At 39.7% G+C, this 17,321-nt stretch overlaps 2 protein-coding genes across 4 annotated transcripts in view; one reads left to right on the top strand and one right to left on the bottom strand.

The window, feature by feature from the left end:
• Positions 1–17,321, top strand: part of LOC134811897 (protein disulfide isomerase Creld2-like) — a 66,008-nt gene that overhangs the window by 47,922 nt on the left and 765 nt on the right. For 2 of the 3 annotated variants that reach the window (XM_063819035.1, XM_063819037.1), the window contains exons 2-9: positions 13,652–13,803; positions 13,959–14,047; positions 14,834–14,888; positions 15,488–15,543; positions 15,658–15,796; positions 15,969–16,095; positions 16,412–16,516; positions 16,892–17,023. In XM_063819035.1, the coding sequence (XP_063675105.1) occupies positions 13,681–13,803; positions 13,959–14,047; positions 14,834–14,888; positions 15,488–15,543; positions 15,658–15,796; positions 15,969–16,095; positions 16,412–16,516; positions 16,892–17,023 (826 nt within the window). In that variant the 5' untranslated portion in view covers positions 13,652–13,680. Of the gene's footprint in view, positions 1–13,651; positions 13,804–13,958; positions 14,048–14,494; positions 14,550–14,833; positions 14,889–15,487; positions 15,544–15,657; positions 15,797–15,968; positions 16,096–16,411; positions 16,517–16,891; positions 17,024–17,321 lie in introns of all 3 variants that reach the window. The other variant, XM_063819038.1, reaches the window with a different exon arrangement.
• On the bottom strand, positions 3,058–11,300 carry LOC134811893 (endoplasmin-like). The gene is made up of 9 exons (XM_063819029.1): positions 11,027–11,300; positions 10,375–10,480; positions 9,792–9,933; positions 9,428–9,623; positions 8,235–8,478; positions 7,704–7,824; positions 6,797–7,133; positions 4,868–4,962; positions 3,058–4,656 (listed from the first exon to the last, which is right to left on the bottom strand). The coding sequence occupies exons 1-9, from the start codon at positions 11,070–11,072 to the stop codon at positions 3,523–3,525; spliced, it is 2,421 nt and encodes an 806-aa protein (XP_063675099.1). The 5' UTR covers positions 11,073–11,300; the 3' UTR covers positions 3,058–3,522.

A 17,321-nucleotide genomic window follows, 5' to 3' on the forward strand; every position in this document is an offset into this window, starting at 1 on the left:
GAACATTCGCCAGGCTGGTAGCTAACACCACTGAATATGATGATATGGCTAGTATCTCCAGGAAGTTCATCCTAGAGAACAACTTCGACAAGGAGCTGGTGCAAATGTTAAGCATTGGTGCTGGAAGAGGACAATTTGTAATATGCAGATTTTCAGACCCTCCGAATTTTCAAAACCACCCCTCCCCCGGACGTCCGGATTTCCACTTCCAGCTACTTTTAAGACTAAGAGTACAAATAAAACCAATTTACGAGTATCACCGTTACCTGGGGACCCCAGGCTATTATGTTAATTAACATATAGAGATTAGGCGGAATGACAGGCTGAGCGCGGCCCAGTAAGTATCACCGGTGTGCGGTTGACGGATGTTACTCGTCTAAATTTCTTCGAAGTAGCGCGCGCCGACGGCAAGTGCCAGATCATTAACAATGGTCAAAGAACAGCTAGGCTTGCAATTAGTTTATAATCGCACTGATTTTATAACAAAATAGTCGGTGCGATTATAAACTAATTTGTAATTGCACTGATTATAACATCAGAAACGTGGAGTTATACTTATACGCAAATCTAACTGCATATATATCATGCAATTATGCGCCAGTTATTACAGTTCACAGTTACACTCGGCTGCGCCTCGTGAAATAACTTATTATAATATGTATAATATGTATAATAATATTTAATATTTATAATGTAATTTGTAGTACTGCATACTGGCACCGCCGGCAGCCAGATCACGGACGCGGATAATAATAATTCACTCTACATATATAACACTCGCGGGCACTGCCACTGCAGTGCCAATCTCGCCACCGCAATCCGCATAATTCGGGGTTCCGATTATGGTTAGGATTAGGCTTAGGGCTAGGGCAGTGGCGTAAGTGTAACGTTGCCTGTTGACGTTGAAGTGTGAAGATTGGCGAAGAAATATTGGAGTTATCCCAAAAAAGGTAATATTTTTTAACTTAATTAATAGCCTGGGGTCCCCAGGTAAGCAGTATAGTACATTTACCAAAAAACACAGGGGACCATTAAATTTAAACTAGGAAATCAACGACTTTCACATGCAAAACTGCATAATTTATGCAAATTTGGCCTATCGTCCATTTTTGGGTTTCAGGCCTTGCTGCTGGGAAAACATGGCCATTTGTGAGCACCTCTTGGGTTTTATGGGATCAACTTTGAACTTTTACGCGGATGTTACTCGTCTAAATTTCTTCGAAGTAGCGCGCGCCGCTTTCTTCTCGAAATGTTATGGCCCGATGGCAAGTACTACTACTAGTACTACGAAGTAGCGCGCGCCGGGCCAGACTTAACGGGTTAATATACTCGTAAAATATTTGTTCCAATTATTATTGTTCCAGGACCGTCGACAAGTCCAAGTGGACCTTGTATCACGTGGTGACCCCCACTGTCGCTTCACTATAGTGGACGATACAGGGGGAGCCGCGCACTTCGTGCGCGGCGGGTCATACAACGTATGACAAAGTGGACCACGACCGAGTTGGACTCCAACTCGGCGCGCGTCCTGGTAGATTGTAAACCTACAAGGCCAGACCATTAACAATGGTCAAGATCAACTAAGTTGTTCAAGAGTTAGATGAGACAAAAGGAAATATGTTGCATGTTGCATTGTTTGTTATTGTAATCAAATTCATGACAAAAAGTTCTTGAATTGAAAAATACTATTATTCAATATTCACACTTTTGAGGTTATATACGCTATACTACTAATCTAACTGCGTATAATGCGATTACACTATTAATTATAATTGCACGAGGCGCAGCCAAGTGCAAATTGATTGTTGATACAATAATCGCACGAGGCGAAGCCGAGTTCGATTATTGCAGTTATTTCACGAGGCGCAGCCGAGTGTAACTGTGAACTGTAATAACTGGCGCATAATCGCATGATATATATGCAGTTAGATTTGCGTATAAGTATAACTCCACGTTTCTGATGTTATAATCAGTGCAATTACAGTTTATAATTGCACCGACTATTTTGTTATAAAATCAGTGCGATTATAAACTAATTGCACTGTTCTTTGACCATTGTTAATGATCTGGCACTTGCCGTCGGCGCGCGCTACTTCGAAGAAATTTAGACGAGTAACATCCGTCAACCGCACACCGGTGATACTTACTGGGCCGCGCTCAGCCTGTCATTCCGCCTAATCTCTATATGTTAATTAACATAATAGCCTGGGGTCCCCAGGTAACGGTGATACTCGTAAATTGGTTTTATTTGTACTCTTAGTCTTAAAAGTAGCTGGAAGTGGAAATCCGGACGTCCGGGGGAGGGGTGGTTTTGAAAATTCGGACACACCGGCCGGACAGGGGGAGGGTCTGAAAATCTGCGATTTTGGCGGACGTCCTACTCCTAGACCTATTAAGTAGATGGCCCCTAAAATATTTGTTCCAAATTTAAATATTGACCGTCCAACTCAAAGTCCAACTATAGCTCGACGCGCGTCTTGCGATAGATTATATTTATAAACATACAAACTTTGACTTTGAGGCAACAAGTATAACTATAGTTGACATACGTTGCATGGCACTTTTCGCGCGCGCCGCCGAAGGATATTTGGGATACGTAACATGTATCAAAACTATAGGTATATAATTGTATTACTCGGCGTGCATGGCGCTCTATTATCTCCACTTCTTGCATGATGAGTTGCATATCCGTGAGCTGAGAGAATCGAGCGAGTTTAATATAATATTTAAATATGTGTGCGATTCCATTGTCAATTACTGATTACCCAGTTCACAATTGCCCAAAACACGTCCATTACACATTAGTTTATCTGATTAGCGTGATCTCAATTTGAAAATTGAAGTAAAATTGTATGGCAAGCTGCCTTTTAACTGAAGTTATTTATCTTTCAATTCCATCAGCGATTTGACCGAACAAATGCATTTGTAAAACAGGACTTAACAATTTCTTTTGTTGAAAATAGAGATTCTGCGCAAAATATTGCTGTCTATAATTGCAGTGTCACGATGCACGACACTTGATTTAATATCAACAAATACCAATAAAATAGAGTTATATTTCGTCACAAACTTTCAATAAGTTGAATACACAATTGAATACCAAAGCTAACATCAAATATAAACAATGTAAAAATTGCAAGTGCCCCAAGTTCGTAAGTAGATTATAAATCTGAGATTGCCAAGTTGTTGAGTCCCTTGAAGTCAGTCTCCCTAAAAGCAAATTCTACTTCTTCTCAGCCAGCGAGTTGATCCTTCAGATTAAAAGTGGCAAAAGATGCTTCTAGTTAAAACATTCAAAAAATAAATTCTAACCTTCTTTCTACAACATTTTCGCTAGCATAAAATAGCATCATATTTTGGCTAAGAGGCGGCTTTCCTACTTAAAATTAAACAATAATTTACTTAAAGTTAAAGAAAGAGTCCCATAAGATTGAATTTCATAATATACTTCTGATAGAAATGGGGAATTCGAGAGTCCTTGATTGGAAATGACATCATATGAAGTCATCTTGATGAGGGTGTTTATAACTCATCCTTAGGGGCCTCCTCTGCAGCTTCTTCCACTGCTTCATCCGCAGCTTCTTCCGCGGGTGCGGCTTCTTCCTCAGCACCTTCGTCGGCGGCAACTTCTTCTTCGGAAGACTCTTCGGCACTCTCCTCTTCAGCCTTAGGTTCTTCTTCCTCGTCGATCTCTGGAGGAATTTCAACCTTGGCGTCAGCATCTACGTTGAAACTGCGTTTAAGGAGTTTCTCCATTCGGTCGCTGAAGGCGGTGGTGTCACGGAGTGAGTATCCTGATCTCAGAAGAGCAGTGTCGTAGAGGGAGTTAGCTAGGTCAGCGGCAGTCTCAGACTCGGGGTCAGCTTTGTAGAGGTTGTTCAGCTCTTTGACCAGGGGATGGAAGGGGTTAAGTTCAAGGATTTTCTTCTGAACGTTTGCGTCAGCTCCTCCTGCCTTGGCGTAAGCCTGAGACTTCATGATACGTTCCATGTTACCAGAGTGGCCGTATTGGCTGGCAACCAGAGCACAGGGAGATCCGACCAGACGGGTGGAGAGGACAGCTTTCTCAATTCCAGAGTTCAAGATCTTCTCCTTAAGTCCGTTAAGAAGGGTATCGAATTCACGTCCCAAAACTTCCATGGTTTCTTTGGCTTTTTCAGAATCCTGGAGGTTGAGGTTTTCTTTAGCAGCGTTCTGGAACTTCTTTCCCTCGAATTCGGGCAGGTTCTGGACTGTGTATTCATCAATAGGATCGACCAGGTAGAGAACTTCATATCCTCTCTTGAGGAGTTTCTCAACGAAGGGAGATTTGTCGCACTCAGATCGGCTTGTTCCAGTCATGAAGTAGATGTGTTCCTGTTTCTCCTTCATCCTCTCCATGTAGGCGGTCAGGGAAGTGAGACCTTCATCGCTGTTACTTGACTGCCATCTGAGGAGCTTGGCCAGTCTGTTTCGGTTGCTGTGATCCTCCATGACTCCCAGTTTCACGTTGGTTCCGAACTCTTTGTAGAACTTCTCGTAGTCCTCATCGGTCATCTTCTTGAGCATGTCCAGGGCTTTTCGAACCAGCTTCTTCTTGATTACTCGGAGGAGTTTGTTCTGTTGGAGGGTTTCTCTTGACACGTTCAGGGGCAGATCGTCACTGTCTACAACTCCCTGAAAAATACGTTAGATTAAGTTATTTCTAAATGGGACCGAATTGAACCAGCCGAATTGAAACCAATCGTCATATTGAGTAGCAGAGTACTAAAGACAAGGAAATGAAAATATTGTATTTAAACAACTCGGCTACGAGTGTAATTAACTGCTATTGAATTGAACACATTTATCATGTATAGAGTATGAATATTGGACAACGGCAACTAACCTTGATGAAAGAAAGGTATTTGGGCATCATTTCTTCGAAATCGTCGGTGATGAAAACTCTCTTGACGTACATTTTTATGTTGTCAGTGGCTTTTCCTGCAATGTCGCCGTTAAGCGAACTTATTCTTATTCTTTTAAAAGTTTACGAAGTTACGTATAAAAGGGGATACAAATCAAAATACCTTCTTTGACAGCTTCAATGAACCATGTGCATTGTGCAACTAGCTGTACGCAAATGTTCATAAACCCAGTTTAAAACCGTAGATCAGTATATTAAAATCCTTTTCAATATCGGGTGATTTTAATGACTTAAATGTTGCCATTTACATTATCAATATTTTATCGTATGTTATTAATTAGATTTAAAGATTTTATCAGTCGCTTTACCCATACCCATGTCTAAATTTGTATGGTGCCTTTTACTGAGAAACTAAATTAATTTTAACATTTATTACACGCTTCGAAATGTAAAATATACCCAAAAAAGAAACATTTAAGTCATTAAAGCGAGACTTAGTATGGACTATGGAAATTATGCACTTCTGTTTCAGTTCAGAATTTATAGACAAATATTAGTATGGAAATATTATTTAAATATAAATGTCGAAAGTATTTACTTTCCGAATTTTTAATTCATCCAGTGCACTCCTTAATTATTAAACCAGGAAATAAGCGGAGTGGTTCGTGGGAACACTAAGATAAGCTGACTTCAGCTGAAAGGTGCAACCATATTCATTAACTTATTATTCAAATTATCACAAAATCATGATAACGCAAAGACTGCCCTCCACCTTACAAGTTCATTTCTAACTTTATCGCTCGAATGATGTTTACTCTGCTAACTCTCCTCCTTCTAACCCTGGCTGCTGCAAAGCAAGACTGTCCCAAATGTCGTGATCACTCCAGCTACGGCAGCTACGGCTCCAACTCTAACGTGCGAGACTCCTGCTCACGTGCAATAAGCTCCGCTAACAACAGCCCCTGTCCGGACGGTAAAGTATGCAAGGTCTTCAACGCAGGAATGTCAAGCAGGGTGGGCTACAGCTACTATAGTGTGAGCATCAAACAGATAGACTGCTTCCACCCCTCTGACACCTGCATGAGCGAGTATGGGCCCTCCTTTCAGTGCACGGATTCGTACCTCTTCAATCCTGACAAGTGCCCCGGATGCATGATCACCCAGGCTACGATCAGTGGGGTGGACTACACTGCTGAGGATACCTGCAACTATGATTCCTCCCAGTGGCACAGTTGTAACCGTGGTGTCAGCTGTAGCTTCCTCAAGTTGACCGGCAGGTTGTCCTCCACTTCCGGCTCCTATGATACGGTTACTGCCTACATCTTGGGGTGTGGACTAGACTACAGTGACTGTCGTGTAGCGGAAAATGCTCTGAATACAGTGCCGGGACTGACGATTTCTTATTGTAACGATGGCGAATTCCCAAAGGAATGGAACCCTTAGAATATTGAACTTTTTATGGAATTTACTTGGGCGTATATTCTTTTTTATGTGAAAACATTTTGTGTTGTAGACTAAAAATTTTTAAAAAAAAGTGAACTAATAAACAATTTTAAAGGGTAATGGCTGTAAGGGTTTGTGGGAATTTATGTCATGTTCGGGAATAACTATTTACCTATTAACTTATTAAAGATAGAAAATATTTGATTTAAATTGATTTTTTTATTGTGACTGAATAACTAATGGGAACTAATAGTTACTATAAGTACAATTTTGACAATCAACATTGAAGTTGTGTATTGTTTATCACGATTTTTTATATGCTGTCGTTTACAATTACTTCATTTGCATAATAGTCTTTTGCTCACACGCAAAACCATATCCAAAAACTCACAGATAATTTTAAATAGGGGCAAATCTTACTAGATTACTAATTCTTAATAAATCTTAATGAATCGTAATAAATCTTACCGTAGTCCTGGTAGAGATCATGAGCAGCGGTCTTGGGGACGTAGAGGATAGATCTGAATGTGACCTCTCCCTCAGCGGAGAAGTGAACATGAGCGAGGGGTTCATCAGAGTCCTTGCTGAAGCTCTTATAGAATGCATTGTAGTCCTCCTGTTCAACGTCCTTGGGAGCTCTGAGCCAGATGGGTTTGTTGTCGTTCATTGCTTCCCAGTCGTACACGGTCTTGTCTACTACCTTTACTTTAGGCTTCTCATCATCCTCATCCTCGACCTTGACGTCATCGTCGGTTTCTCCTTCTTTGGATTCGGCTGTCTCTTCTTCCTCAACTGGTTCCTCGACCTAAATTGAAAGTTTGTTTAAAATTTTGTGAAACACATCACTAAATACATTGAATTACGGTTTAATACGGTTTAATAAACGAGCTCACACTAGTAGAAATACAATATCGTGTATTCTACACAGTAATGGTCGAACAATATGTATACACGGTTACTCAAGCCCATGAATATATATATATCCAACCATCAAGCAATGGTTATTGGTTAACTATCCGAAATAGTTGGTTTTGATGCTGATTCACATGAGCATTGGGCAAATAAGTAAGGTGATTTGCCACTATAGAACTGGCTCACAGTACATTACTTTCAGTGAGTAACCCTAGTCACTAGTGGCTATGTACAATCCTTGATAGTTGATAGTGTATAAATTGTATATAATATGCGAGAGCATTCGCCCGTGTGCTCTGTGCAGTGTACAGTGTACATGGTCCAAGATAATAACCTACCCTATGAGTACATGATACCCCGTATTTTAAGTATATGATAAACTATTGTTGTGTATGGGTGTGTATGTACTATGTATAATTGTATAAACTCCGTGTTCGGAGGAAGTAGCTGGTAATAATCTCACCTGCTCAGTTTTACTGGTCCACAGATGAATGGGGAAGTTGATGAACTGAGAGTACTTCTTAACCAGATCCTTGATTGTGTTCTCCTCGAGGTAATCGTATGCTTCTTCCTTCATGAACAGACTGAAAGAGAGTGTGGATTAAACAACACGTGGAGGAGGGTTATGAAACAGTGCCCACCTGGAGCCACGTGTTACACACGTGATGTTAACTAGGTAATTAACCACCTGCAGAAACTATTAAAAACTAGGGCAGGTCTATTGTTCTTTCAGCACAAGGTAACGTAGCTTTAATAATAAGTTCATAGAGAAAGCATTGGACAGTGGACACGTAGCTCTAAGATTGGGAGACACGTATGCTATAACGCAACTCAACACTATGAGTATGACTGAGTAATTGAAGACAATGTGGTGACATTGTTTCATGCGGAAGTGAGATCGCGTCATTAAAAACAGAAAATCAGAAGTCGAGGTGATCTTCAACACACAATTTAGGGCGTCATGTAAATAAAAACCTTTAAATTGTAAGCTCACCTGATTTGGGTTCCTCGTCCAAGAGTATCTCCCCTGGGGTCTTTAGAGACGGTGAAACTGCTGGCATCAGATTCCCAGATAAGCTGCTCGTCATCGTTGTGTTTGGTGGTGACAACAACAGTATCAGCAACCAGGAAGGAAGAGTAGAATCCCACTCCGAACTGTCCAATCAGGTCAGAGTTCATGGTCTCACCGTCATCCATCTTGGCGAGGAACTCTGAGGTTCCAGACTTGGCGATGGTTCCTGAAAAGATCAATGGTTTAAGAACTCAGAAACTATATGTAGAGTAACCACCAAGCGCTCACTTGCCTTATGTTTTAAAATGTTCGATGACATAAAGTCGTTTTAATATGACTATGACTGCAATTTGTGTGTTACGGTTAATATTAATCCTCTTTCCCGCCAAATTCTCGTATCACACTAATACATTCAGATATTTACCACACAAGCCCACACTCAGCCTTACTCATCATATTACACATAATGTAAGGGATTTAATATGATACGAATAACTTCAGCGCGGTTATCACATTCACATTACTTCCTTCTGACCCTGGCACCAAGTTAGTTGCAATGCTTACACATTAGGAAACCCTTTAATGTGCTAGGCCCCCACTATATTTCTTATGTATCTAGAGAGCTTTGAGTGTAACTTGTTAGTATTTCATGCAGGGTGCTGCAGGACAATGGTATGTGGGTGAGCGAGTGTGCGTGTTGTTTCCGGGGGTGTTGTGGTGGTCATGTCTCAAGATTACGTGGCAATTTGTGCTGAAAACACTGTTCAGTTCAGCTGTTCACGGAATATGGAAAGACTTAAGTTCCTTAAGGGACATTGTAGCAGGTATTTGCAGGACAAGAGCATGAATGGGAAAGTTTCATGGCAATGCCGGGGATTGCTGTTATCAAATAAAACAAAAACAGTCCAATATGATGCTTGAGAATAATACGTAGCATGAATAAAATCGCAAGAACACAGACCAGTAGACCACATACACAGCAACCTGGAGGCAGTGCATCACTGCATCACTGCATGACCTAAACGTGTCAACAATATTGTGCATTCGGTTATACAAAACTTAATCTATGCAGTCTGATGAGGTGATCACAGTTTTATAATGAATATTGGAGGCTAAAAATGAATAAGAGAAATGTAAACAAGATGAAAAACCAATATCTGTAATTTGTATCTTACCGAGGTTTTTGACGAGATCTGCATGTGTCATTCCAATACCAGTATCGATGATATGGAGGGCGTGGTTTTCTCTGTCAGGCTTGATCATGACCTTGAGGTCAGCTGTTGCGGCCAAGACATTTGGGTCGGTCAGGGACATGAACCTGATCTTGTCCAGGGCGTCAGAGGCATTAGAGATCAACTCTCTCAGGAAGATCTGAAACAGGTTCAGTTTGATTAAAACACCGTCAGTAAAGTAGGGTTTGACTAGCCTGATTTTTGCTTTTAAACCTTAACACTGAAGATCAAAGAGACCTTAATTTCTAACGAGAAAGAATTAAGAGGCTGAGTGAATTGTTTCAAGATTTAAATATTGAAAATGTACCTCTTTGTTTCTGTAGAGGGAGTTGATGATAAGTTTCATCATCCTGTTTACTTCAGCCTGATATTCGTGCTTCACAGCCGAATCACGCATCGCCTTCATTTGAGAGACATTCAAACCATCTAATTTGATAGCTTCTTCCTCCCTGAGAAATTCAAGTTAAATAGTTAATATGTTAGGGTGCTACGTAAATACAGTAACTTAACAGTAAAATGAGTGCCTGTATAAATGTCATTTTATAACCATCTGAAAATGCAAAGAGTGCCTGTACTTTAACTCCCAAACCATTTAGTAAACTCAACCTTGAAGTTTTAACATCAAACCAATTAGTAGCATCATACTTACGTAACAGTTCGCACATTTTAACGATGCAAATTTGCGTAGCAGAATGAAAAGAGCTAGAGGTTGAAGCTTGAACCTTACGTTTTCAGATTATATGGGACAGTATAAGTAGGAGGTTTGAATAATCTTAAAAACTTATAATTTCATGCTCTACAACCATTCAAAGGCCGTAGACGGTAGAAGCTGCAAATCCATTTGCTGATAAAGTTATGTACAAGGTTTATGAAAATTAGTTTTCAATTACCTTTCTACAGTTTCATCATCGGTTTTGGAGCCGATTGTGCTCTTTCCAAGATCTTCCTCCACGGTTCCTTCGACATCAACTGCTTCATCTTCAGCTTTAGTCAGCCCTGCAGAAACATTAGTAGATTAGTTACAAACTGGAGGGAAAACTATTACATCACTGCTATTGCTTTGCAGTAAAAGCTGCTCTATTTCGCGAGCATGAGTCAGAGGGAAAAAGATAATCTTCGGTACAGGGGCAACATTAGCATATAACTAATCGCAGTAAAGTTGTAGTAAATGTGGTCTCCCAAATTGAAATGGATTTAGGTTATTGGACATGGAAGGTGTAGATAGTCCAATGGTGTAACTTTCGTAGTAATGGGGTTACCCTGGTCTATCTTAAGACTTGACAGCTAATAATGATGCACCTGCTGCCATTATAAAGGATCGTATAATACGGCGATTGAACCTTTTTAGAAACATTTTGAAAAGTTGGTGCAAAGGCTGAATAAGATACAATCTCATCTTTAAGTGTAGCACAAAAAAAAGTTGAATTAGCCGCCCAAACTTCATGTTGCGAGCAGCCCAACATATCGTTGATCGTAGAAAGTTCTAGAAGAAACAAAACGTTCGGAAATCGACTGAAATACATAGCCTGGGCTTTTATTTACCTGACAGGGCAAGGAGGCAACATATGCCTAAGAGGTAGATCTTCATAACCAGTCAAAGTTATGTGAGAGAGAAAAGTTCAACGACGAAAAGATGTATGATAGAAAAACTGTCAGAGGCCAGTAGCTCATAGGCGATGTACGCATCGTGGAGGGCTCTCATTGGTCAAGATATGGTCACGTGGGTCGCGAGCGCAGAGAGCGAGTTGTTAGCATTAGTATACTTTGTGGCGAGCGCATGTAGCTCCACGTAGTGTAACTCAAGTTGTCCTTCTCTTATGATATTGATTGCGTTTGTGTTTAGAACCGCTAACCTTTTACTTCTGTACTCGAACAGAAGTTATTTGTAAAAGCCTTCTGCAAGTTTTTGTATGAATTTTTAACTTGTGGTCGGAGGTGGTGTATCATAAACCCACTTTCAATGCTGACTGCAAGGTTTTTCTGGTTACTTCGTTCTGTATCATCAACATTTTTAGATTTGGCGGTTCTTCGTGAGACCATGAGCTGTTTAACTGTTTCAAAAGAAATCATTTATCAGTAATTACTCAGTAATGTCTGGGTTTCCCACCATTTTGACACCTCTAGTTTTGCTCATATTTTATACGAGACAAATATCTACCTTATAAAGTAAACTTGTCCTTGAAACTTGCTCAATAAACTGTATTAGATTTAATCTTACCTCCCCTCTTTAATTTAGTAGACTTTGGTGACAGTTCGCTGGGTATGAGGTTATTTAAGAAAGTGCTTGTCACTTTCTTCAGAGCACCGTCAAATAAACACGCGGTCTTCGTTGCAAAAACACCTATAAAAATATGTATTTAGTACATATTTCGGATAAAATCAGGGAAATTTATTCTCGTACTTCTGAAGCTATAAATACACTTGGAACTGAAACGGTGGGCGAAATCTAAGCTTAAGATCATAAGATGGTTGCAAGTCATTACCTGCTGTAGGATTAGGTCAATATGCAATGTATGTACATTGTACATTGTACCTACATGGACACTGATCATGTAAATGCCGCCATTAAATGTTCATATTATACAGGACACTGTACAAATATCCCGCAGCACTTGACACCTCAAAGCTTGGAAATATATAGCTTCAAATAATCAGCAGAATTGTCTACCTCTTTTTGAGAATATTTCTACTTTCGATGTCTTTGGTAAATGTCTGAATCCTTGCACGATTTCTGTCCCTGTGTGTATAAATTATATCAGAGCTGTTAACAGTTAGGATAATGAGTACATAGTGATAATCACACAGTCGCATCTACAATATACATTGTACAATATACATTATACATCACAGTATACAATATTTTGTAGCAACGAAGTGGTTCTCCACACTATGTTTTACCTCTCATATCAAATTACCAGTCATTCAATCGGATATCGAATTTCAAAATGTGAGTTAACTTCTACAACTCACTACTGATGCTCCTCTTCAGACCCTCGTGTATTCTAACTTCAACCGCTTCTCCAAACTTCACAGCCCTCTGTTTCCCCTTCTTGATTCCTGGTTTAGTTAGTCGCTCTGAGATTGGCTCGGTTCTGATGGTTGTTGAACTAAACTTGCTTGAGGTCGTGAGTTTTGCGCCTGGGTAGTGGTCCTATCACATCTATGATGTGAAATTCTTGTAAAGGTGATCAATCTAATCAATTCAAAGAGCCATTCTAATCTGTATTGTTTTCTATTTTCACTGTAAGCTGTTGGAGCTGTTTTTTCATCTAACTGGGAGAAGCTTGACTTTCATCTGTCCGAACTAGAACATGGAATCGGTTTCAGAACTGAACAAAAATCCCAAAAATGAGATCTTCGAAGAAACCAATTAAAATCAATATAATTACTTGTTGCACATTTCATGAAATTTTTCTGTTTTTCTTCCTCAACTCCCATGTTATTCTGTCCCTGTGTGTGCTGGAGAGCAAACATGGCTCTTGCTGCCATTTGAAAACTTGTTGCTGAAATCAAACAAGTTACCTCACTATCTTACTACTACTATCACTTTTTAATACCTCTAGTTTATAAAATGATACATAGTTAAGTTTGCTCTACATCTAGGTGCTGGTGTGAAAACAAAAAATTAACAATGAGTTCACCTCGTCTGATAGCAGTTCGTGGATCTTGTAAACCTGAAGCGATTTTGATTTATAATTAGTTTATTATATTTGTCATTTAAAAAGCAAAATTAGAGCATCCCTTTTCATAAAACCTGACAACAAATATCAGATTGCATAAGCTTTTGCACCAACTCCCCTGGGAAATGCTTACAGACCTCACAATTTTATTTTTGTGGCGTTTATAATTATACAGGTAAAATTCTTAAATTGTATGTATATTGTACGATGATTCGGGATTTCTACTCAGGACTTGTTTTAACACGGTTCTAACTGTCAGACTTATATCTTAGCTCCACAGATCCTTCTCTGATGTTAACATGCTACTCAAAAGAATTTGTGGTTCTGGTTACCTGGCCTATCTATCCATTGTGACATTTTATCAATAACTGCAGATTTTAATTTGTGTGAGATAACGTGTACTACACAGTGTACATATTAACATATTTCTAAAATTCCAACAATGCACATTTTAACCCACATGTTGATTAACCTTGAACATGTGTGTAGAATATGATGTGAAAGATAGTGGTTGTGATGCCTGCACCAAGCAGGATGTTAATCTCCCTACTAACAACTCTCCTCCTCCTAACACCCTCACTTCTTGCTGACAAGTCCAAATGCAAAGTGTGCAAGGATATGACCGAACATTTCCAAGAGGTAAGAAGGGGTATTTTTACCATGGATGATTGATTTGATCGTTGAGAGTCAGAGTAGTAGTCAAAGTAGAGAAATTTTTGATGTAGTTTAAAGAATACTTATGATTCATCAACGTTACATATTTTAAAGACAAGTTTAAACTTGTCTTACTTTAGCATTTTGACAAGACGAAAGGTCAGAACTACGGAGGAGGTAACACAGCTTGGGAAGAAAAGAGTCTGGGAAGGGGAACTTATGCGACCAGGTTCGTAGTACGAACTTCGTACAGTAGACATTAAAACGCTGCCAGTTTTAAAAGATGTATTTAGTATAATTACCAATCTACTTCAGTAAATATTTGATATAGAGTCGATATTCTGTGTTCGATACATGGCATGGTGGTTGAAACATAGCCCCCCCCCCGGCCCCCCCCCCGCCCCCCCCTAACTGACCTGTTGACGAGCCAGAGGCTCCGGAGTCAGGGGTGCTGGAATCCAGCAGTTTGTACTGGTGCTCCATCATGATACTCTTCAGTCTCTTCCTCCGCCGTCTTCTCCTTACGTCGAACATTATAGTACTCTTATAACAATTGAAATACAGATTAAGAAACACACATAGGAGATTTTGAATTTTAAGTGATCCCAACAGCCAAATTCAAACTGTTCCCCTAAACGGCTAAACTCTAAAGTAACAAGATCCCTCCAAACCCCAGTGAGACCCGATTGGTTGAAATCCTTGACGTGACTTGCGGAAAGTCAGATTACAAGGTAGAAAGATATTATGCCCGGCATGAGTTCTTGTAATCTCCCTTATTGCCGATTTAGCTCATAGCTGTATAGATTACTTTGCTGACCGCTACTCTTGGCACTTTCCCAATACAAAAGGAGTCACCCACTCAAAAAATCAAAAACCTCTGATTTCGGTATGGCAGACAAATCACGACCGGGAGTTAGTGTTATTACATGATGAATCAGAGTAAATGAACACAAATTCATACAATGATTATAGAAGATGATTGGGGTTTGATTGTTATCAGTGTTTTGTTTTTCAGTGAAACCCGCCTTGTCGAAATATTAGAAAAGACAGCAAAGAAATGCTACTACAAAGTGAGTTTAAGAAGATTGTACGAGTTTGAACTAGTTTTAAATGTCACTTGTAGTATAGATTAGCAACAATTACCTGCAGACACGAAAAATACGTAAGAACTAGTGAAAATCACTTCCGGGAGAGTTCAGAACATGTTCAAAAGTGCCATATTGTACTAATTACTTTAATTATCACGAACAATAATTAACCTCTCCCAATGCATTTGACCCAACGTAATCGGGTGTCATGTCGTGTTAACAAATTGTACAACTTTGTCACAACTAACCACAAAACTTAAATTTTATTGCCGATATATGACTACTGCTTTTGCAATTTTTTACAGAATTTTCCAATCGTAATCCATTCAACCTAATTAACAGAGTAATTAGTGTCCTCACCTTCAACTTGTTCATTCTAATTTCTTTGATCATCATTTAATTTCATCCATGATCTCTCCAAGATTGCTGATTTGCACGGCAGGAATTAAGCTGACTGCATGACATAAACGCTGTCATCTGCCAAGCATGATTTTTCATTTCAAAATAGTTAATGAAGTCGCCAATTAAAATTTGACATAATAACGCTGCTGAACCTTATATTAATGACTTTATATTTGCAGTGTGGTAGCTTGTTGGAAGATCAGGAAGAATATTTAGAAGAATGGTTCAAAGAACGGTAAGATTTAAATCGTAGTTTCTGATCAGTTTCAAGGGCTCTACTAACTCTGTTTATACTTTATCGACAGATATAATTAAGTTGACAGTATGAGTAAGAGTAACTTTTATACAGACAAGATAAGACGGATCTCTTCGAGGATCTGTGTGTCAACCACCTCAAGAGATGCTGTCTGGAGAACAGATGGGGACCAGATTGTGCTGAGTGTCCAGGAGGTGTCGAGGAACCTTGCAGTGGACATGGAAAATGCCGGGTTCGTTCTACTTTTATTTATTTATACTCTATTTATAGCAGACAGTGCTGGAAATTGAAAATTGTTATCTTCGTTTTAAAGTTTAAGTTTCGTATTTTAAAGTTTAAGTTTCGTCATCATGTATTAAGAAGTTGTGAAGTATTTAATTGATGATTGGGAACTTATACTTCAGGAAGAGGGAGAGCGAGAAAATAAAGCAGTAAAGAATATGGGAACCTGTAGTTGTAACCCAGGATACAAGGGCACCGTCTGTGACGAGTGTAACACCAGATACGTCAAAGTTGGTGAAACTTGCGAGGGTAAGTACTGTAGCACTTGCGAGGGTAAGTACTGTAGCACTTGCGAGGGTAAGTACTGTAGCACTTGCGAGGGTAAGTACTGTAGCACTTGCGAGGGTAAGTACTGTAGCACTTGCGAAGGTACGTACTGTAGCACTTGCGAGGGTAAGTACTGTAGCACTTGCGAGGGTAAGTACTGTGGCACTTGCGAGGGTAAGTACTGTAGCACTTGCTACTAGATCTAAGGAATTTGTTATTCGTGGACATCGTGTAATCGTCTAAATCGTGACAAGGACTCTTCGGTACAATTCAAACCTGGCATGTGTTATATTTTCAGAGTGCAGTAAGCTGTGCAAGTCTCAAAATTGCACTGCTCCGGGACCAGCGGGCTGTGTTGAATGTAGGATGGGCTACGAAATGGTGGAGGGAACTGGTTGCACTGGTACGTGGTTTTAGCTCATGGTTTTATACTTCTGATATTGATATACTGGAAGATAACTATTAAGACTTCGTGTCATTTGTTCATCTACTAAGCTATTAGAAGATCAAGAACCCACTAACTAGTCGATGCAGTCACTCAAATTGGCAACATTTTATTTGAATTCACGTGCGATCTTTCCTGTCCCTAAAACGTGCGGCGGTAAAATGGGAGATATCCCATCAAATTATCTTAGTCTGATTTGATTGACACGATTACCAACCTACCAAAACTCCCAAAAACAATGAATTAACGGGATCGTGATAACCCAAACTGAAGCTGCAACAAATTACCTCAATTTTATGCCAATATCCCGCCCTAACGTTAGATCACACCCAGATATAAACGAGTGTGAGAGAGAGGGAATGGGGTGCGGTGACCCGCTGGAGGATTGTGTGAACTCTGCCGGAACTTACGAGTGTATCTGCAAGGCAGACTATAAGAGGGTGGACGGAAAATGTCAGCTTGAAGGTAGCGCATCCTTCTTACCTTTTGATAAGGATAATATTTTGATAGCTGCTGGAGTGCATGTTTTTCTGTTGTTTTTGGGTGTTTCTAGTGTTGGCGTTCGAGGAACAGCGGCACTGGGGATTATTTATATGGTTGGGTTTGCAACTTTTACTGTTGTGAGGCTGTACAGGGAAGGCGCATTTTAGATTTAATTTAATTTATTAATTTTATTGAGCTGATTTTGAATAATTAAGACGACCCTCTATACGAGGAGGTGCATTTGTTTTATAATTTTTACTACTATAGTTTATTTAACATA

The sequence above is a fragment of the Bolinopsis microptera genome, chromosome 2 (assembly GCF_026151205.1).
Source record: "Bolinopsis microptera isolate Bmic1 chromosome 2, MBARI_Bmic_1.0, whole genome shotgun sequence".
Taxonomy (NCBI): domain Eukaryota; kingdom Metazoa; phylum Ctenophora; class Tentaculata; order Lobata; family Bolinopsidae; genus Bolinopsis; species Bolinopsis microptera.